Raw genomic sequence first — 6,248 nt, 5'->3', positions numbered from 1 at the left:
TCTGATCCTCAGTACAATCGAAAGCACGAAAAGTACTCTCGAGTTTAGACATCCAACTCCTCGCCTGTTCAGGATTCTCGCCTCCCACCAAAGGTTTCGGTCCTACTTGCATGAACTTATTGATAGAGTAGCGACGTCTACCCTCATGATGACGATGATGATCATCATGATGATGATGGCGACGATGATGATGACCACCTCCCTGGCCAACACTACCATGACTCTCGTCAGCCATATCCTGAAAAGAATTGCACATTAAAATCCCAAATGCGCAAGAATTACTCAAAACTAATTCTAAATCTCAAGTACTAATCCCAAAATCTAAGCATGCTCTGATACCAAAAATGTAGTGACCCTGCATGGTATCACCTACTAACTGGCAACTAATAGCATGCATTAAACATAATACAGCAAAATAACTTAACAGAGTAAAACATGCGGAAACAAAACCATAAAATACATATCAGCTTAGTAATATAATCCAGACTTAAATCTGTAGTGATACAACCAAATCGAAACCTTAAACAGTAAACATTATACAACTATATCAGATCCTGCTGTATAATAAAATCCTCAAGGCTCTTGCTCTCTAGTCCTGCCTTGAACTACCAGCTCTGTCCATCCTGTGACCTGCCCCATGGAATAGGGTGTCCAAGATAACAACTAGGACGTGAGCGCTAACGCCCAGTACATAGACATGAGTAAACATATGTATATAATGCATGCAACATGATGACTGGTACGGGGTCATCTAAAAAATCATGATCAGAACCGGCGCCACATGATTGCTGCCACCGCACGGATCAACCTCTGGGTGCAACCACACTCGTCTAGTACACCAGAGTAGACAGACATAAATGCCCCCGCCGTCGTGGTACTCTCAGTGACAGACTATCGAGTATAGAGTGAGCGGCTCTATAGTCAGGTATAACAAGGCATAGGCTCAATGTATATATGCACATGACATATGAATATAGAAAGCGGTAAATCATATATCATGCCATATAATAATGCCAAATAAATGCAACATATAAACATGTATACTCGCTGGAAATCTCAGTCAATGTGTACGTACCTCTAGGTAGTTCAAGTAAAGTAGGATCCTAGGTTCAAAGCCTATATTCGAAAGTTCATCGTATCACTACATAAATTCTATATGCCTTAACTAAGCTAATAAGTACTCCCAAAACTTAAACAGATTCCCGGACCATACCTTCGTCCGTAGTTAGCCCTTTGAAGTCGCTAGTCCCGGATGACTATAACCACACCTTGGTTTTTCCAGAATCTCTATTATAACCGATAGGGCTCTCAAGTGTATATCTCACACTATATAACTGATGAAAGAAACTCGGGAATTCGTATTTCCAAATGAAATCAAACGAGCCCTATTTATAGGCAAAATTCTCGGCCAGGATCGGAACTTCCGATTTCGGGATCGGAGCTTCCGATCCAGCTCATTGCGTGCATGCAAGACACGCCAGGATCGGAACTTCCGATCGGGCGATCGGAGCTTTCGATCTGCTCTACGTTCAACACTTGTCAAAACTCGCGGCTGAGTCATCGAACATTGCTGGCAGCTGGAGATCGGAACTTCCGTTCCAGGATCGGAGCTTCTGATCTCTGTGCTTTCGCTGAGCTTCCGAAGTGGCTGGGATCGGAGTTTCCGATCCGGCCCAAAGTCAAAAGCCCATAATCTCTTCCGAAGTCCAATAACACTCCGAAATTGATTAATTACCAACCCTTAATCATGTTTAACATATTATTATGTTAAATTGGAATCTGGGTTACTACAGTGTTTCTCGAAGGTATAATTAAGGAATAATTCATAATTTGGTATGAAACATGCAATCATTGTTTCAACCCACAGAAACCACAAATAGTCATTTTTTTTAACATTATAAAGTTAAAATACCAAGATAATAGCACATATATAGCACATATATAAATATTTTTTTTAAAAATCCAATTACAATGATATAAAGTAAACATATTTTTGTGTGTGTTGTTAATGATGCAGCTTACGTCATATAAAGTAAAGTTGTTGATCAATTGGATGACGTGGTTAATGATAACTATACATTCTTGTTTATGATGAGAGAATTAGTGGATACAAATAATAACACATTGTCTGCAATAGTTGATTTAGAATCCCTTTTAATACATCTAAGCAATGTATAAATAATTAAACTATAAATTTGAGATTTCTCTATATTTCATAAAATTATAATCCAAATCCATGAATTTGAAATACTTCAATCCAAACGCAACCTAAGGGGAACATACATGCATATATAGACAAGATATCTTGTTTCGTTAGTCTTTTGTCAATAGAATTTAGCATGCATCAGATCCTTTGACTCAAGATTCTGGTTTTCCGTCTATGGAATTAATCTCCCTAAAAAACAGATCGATGCATGCATGGATGAATAAAGAAGTAAAATTAATGGATAGATATTGTGTTTAAAGTCATATAAAATCAGTTGCATAGGATCAAGTTGCAAGTAAAACCACTATCTCGACCATCTTAATTTATGGCTTTGTTTCAGTCCATTTATCGGTCATTCTCGATAATCATTTCTACTACATAGACGTACGTATGATTTGAATATAATGGCGCCAAAAACTCCTCATAAATTAAAGCTTTCACACAACCATAGAATTTCATAATTAGGATCATCTTTTTTATAACACACATGACCATAAATGAACAGCTTTTGTGAATCTGTTACACTAAATTATCAATCCAAGAATCAACAATTTTATGACAAAGATCCAAGCAAACAAAAAGGTCTGTTTTTTTTTTAACCTTCCCCATTTTGAACACAAATTAAAACTGCCATCAACAGCTTAATTTGAAAGTAACATATATATATCAGTATGAATTAGGAACCACACAATGCAAGGTCCCCGTTTGCATTAATGTACTGAGAAAATGAATGGCATTACGTTTCTGTAACATAAATAATCGGAGTCCGTGTCTAATTACTTTGTTATTATTCAAAATCCCGGCCAGTAATTTTAAATTCATATGATACAAACTTTGAAGTGAATTTTTTAATTTGTACTACCATTTTCTTCGCACAGTTCATGATAGCATCTGAAATATTATAGGAATTAAAAAATAGTGCAAGCTTAAGACATGAAATATAATATTTAATATACTTATTAAGCTTAAAAAATACACATAAAAAGGTCTTTATATATATTCCAATCAATATCAATGGTTTGGAGTATTCGTCAATATATATATATAACACCTGATTTAGAAAACTTAATTCAGATGAATTAGAACATAAAGTACTTTTACAATTTTACTATATATATATACACAATGAATGAATTATATATATATATATATATATATATATATATATATATATTAACAATTAATGTTTTCATCATAGCTAAAAGATCGATCATCAAATGTTATGTTTACAGACGTGGATCGATCCATGAACCTCCAAATCAAACTAAACTAAAAATTATACATAATTAATCGATGATGATTTCCCGAAACCAATCGTGATTGAGAGCATCCTTGGCTGTAATCCTCTCTTCCGGATTGTAAAGCAAGAGCTTGCTCAACAGATCAATCCCCACTTGCGAAAGAATCGGCCCGAACTTCCTGCTCAGTAGATTCAATGGCTGTACTTGTTCTTCTTCTTCAAACTTGAACATGCTCCTGGGAAGGCTCGAAAATCCCGGCAACGAATATGTCTTCGCCCCGAGAAGCAGCTCGGGTGCCCTGTACCATAAAGTCACCACATGAGGAGAGTAGGAGCCGAATGCTCTTTCTTTTTCGTATCTCCGCGACAACCCGAAATCGCAGATCTTGGCTTCTCCCTTGTGGTTGAGAAGGATGTTGGAAGGCTTCAAGTCCCTGTGCATTATCCTATTTTCGTGGAGGAAGCGGACACCCTCCAACAACTGTTTGATGACAGCTTGTGCTCGAGTAGTCCCGTCGAAAGGAGGAGTTGTATTTTTCATTGCCCTTCCGAGGTCGTTCTCCATATACTCCATGACCACGTAAACGCCGTCGTACTGTTCCATGACGACTTGCTTGAATCCCACGAACGATGGGTGGCGGGTGACTGATTTGAGTATGTCTATTTCTCTGGAAGTGGATTCGCAGAAGCCGTCGAATTCTTCCTTGATGGCCACCACTTGGCCGGTCTTCTTCTACATGGCTTTGTAAACCACTCCGTACGAGCCGTGGCTAATTTCGGACAAGAGTTGGTATTCATCCACGCTTCCGTATCCGACTGAATCCAAGCCTAATGTGTTCTTCGACAAAACGCTTGGGGGTGTTTTCGATTCTCCAGAACTCAGATTAACAATTTCTACCCTTTTCTTGATCACGATCCCAATCTGTCCTCCCTTGCTTCTTCTAGCAAATTTCTGCCTCCGAGAAACGCCTCCGCCGGAGCCCTTCTTGGATCGACGATCCAAATGACAAGGATGTTTGTTTGCCATCAGAATATTTTTTTTGGTTTGGTTTGGTTTCTTTCACAGCGTAAATTGTACGTACGTTCCGCGTTCGAGGATATATAATGAACTTGTGAAAGTAACTCTGTTGGTATATATGATAAAAGACTTGCATGTAAATTAATTCAGATATTTTTATTATTATTAAATACTTCGATTATATTTTTGGACACCATATCTAGAATCGATCGTCTAAAAGATATTTATTTGTATGTGTATTTTAAATATTTTGATGGTTTTGATATATCGTTTCCTTGTTAACGAGAGCAAGTTTAGATATAAAATCATTTTATCTTCAAAAGTTGGCTTTTAAATTAAAGTGATATTTTTTAAAAAAATAATTTCGTATTTGGATAAAAAGATAAAAAAATGTTTTTTTTTAGTTATTAGAATAATAATTGAAAAGGTATAAATATAACTTTTAGAAAAACACTTGTTTTAACTAATAAATGCTTTTAAAACCAATATAAAATAAACCTATTCAAACACATCTAAAGCAATAAAATTAAACACCTTCTTCTTTTTTTTGAAATATATATATATATAAATATATAAAAATAAATAATATTTTTTACTATTTAGTTTCTTAGTCCAAACACACTTTTATTCAACCACCACATACACAACGTTTACTTTATAAATTGGATAATAATAAATTTTACAAAATATTTACTTTTCAAAAATATGCGGTTGATCAATAAATTTGATTACTAATAATGATACACATTTCAAAAGTTTTAATCAAATTACTTTGATGGAAGCTCTTTTTTTTAATCAACTTATTTTTAAAAAAAATTTTACATCTATATCTATACTATTGTAAAGCAAGAGGACCTCTTACTAATTTATTTGGTCTGCGACCTAATTACATCAATATAATTTTATATAAATGTCTCAAATATACTATCATGATATTCACTCTTTTAGGGACAAAATGTCATAAAGACATTTCCACACTTCTTTCACTCTTGTAACCATAATGCACCTTTCTCTCCCACAAAATTCTCCTAACTTCCATTCTCTTTCATTTTTTTTTACTCTTTTTTTCATTTGTACTGATTTCACAAATATTATAATTGTTTCTCTCATGATTTTGCAAATATTGCACTGCAAAAAACTTTGTTTTCTTTGAATTCTACACGCATGCATTACGTGTGCACAACAACTAGTATGATAGTATCTATATAGTTTACACTTGTACCTATAAAATTTATTCGAATTGTGATAATTGTATATCAGATAATTCATTTTTATAAAAAAATAAGAACTTTAAAATTTATTAAGTAACTTTTCTTTAAAAAATGATTATTTAGTAGCTTGTACAATACACCGAATAATTTTTTTTATAATATATATTTTGCATATCGTATAGTTGTCTACCACATTTTTAGTACATTTGGAATTTATTTCTTTTTATCGTAAGTACATTTGGAATTTCGATACACAAAAATAATAAACTTGGATTTTATATTTTTTTAAAAAATCATGTATTTTATTTTTACTGAATTTATTTAATTAGGTGTTTTTCCATTTCGTTTTTTCTATGATTAGGTTTTGAGTAGGTTTTTTTGTTGTGAGATGGTCTCACGGATCATTATCTGTGAGACGTGTGAATGTTACTCATATTTACAATAAAAAATAATATTTTTGACATAAAAAGTAATATTTTTTCATGGATAACCTAAATAGGTCATTTGTATCACAAAATTGATTCGTGCGACCTTCTCACATAAGTTTTTGTGTTACGTTTTTCTTCCTTAAAT

The 6,248-nt window shown here is 34.0% G+C and overlaps 1 protein-coding gene across 1 annotated transcript; it reads right to left on the bottom strand.

The window, feature by feature from the left end:
• Positions 1–3,492: 3,492 nt before the first annotated feature.
• Positions 3,493–4,473, bottom strand: LOC140870770 (cyclin-dependent kinase G-1-like). The gene is made up of 2 exons (XM_073273160.1): positions 4,264–4,473; positions 3,493–4,179 (listed from the first exon to the last, which is right to left on the bottom strand). Exons 1-2 carry the CDS (start codon positions 4,471–4,473, stop codon positions 3,493–3,495), a joined length of 897 nt encoding a protein of 298 aa, XP_073129261.1.
• Positions 4,474–6,248: the final 1,775 nt, after the last annotated feature.

Source organism: Henckelia pumila, unplaced genomic scaffold (assembly GCF_033568475.1).
Source record: "Henckelia pumila isolate YLH828 unplaced genomic scaffold, ASM3356847v2 CTG_233, whole genome shotgun sequence".
Classification (NCBI taxonomy): Eukaryota; Viridiplantae; Streptophyta; class Magnoliopsida; order Lamiales; family Gesneriaceae; genus Henckelia; species Henckelia pumila.
Note: the sequence above shows the minus strand (reverse complement) of the source record. Positions and strands in the feature narration are given on the sequence as shown.

What these genes read in the sequence shown, in the direction of transcription:
- LOC140870770 (XM_073273160.1), bottom strand. Translation starts at nt 4,473, where the DNA reads ATGGCAAACAAACATCCTTGTCATTTGGATCGTCGATCCAAGAAGGGC. An exon ending in ACACATTAGGCTTGGATTCA is followed by an intron (nt 4,180 to 4,263) that starts GTCGGATACGGA and finishes AAAGCCATGTAG; the next exon opens with AAGAAGACCGGCCAAGTGGT.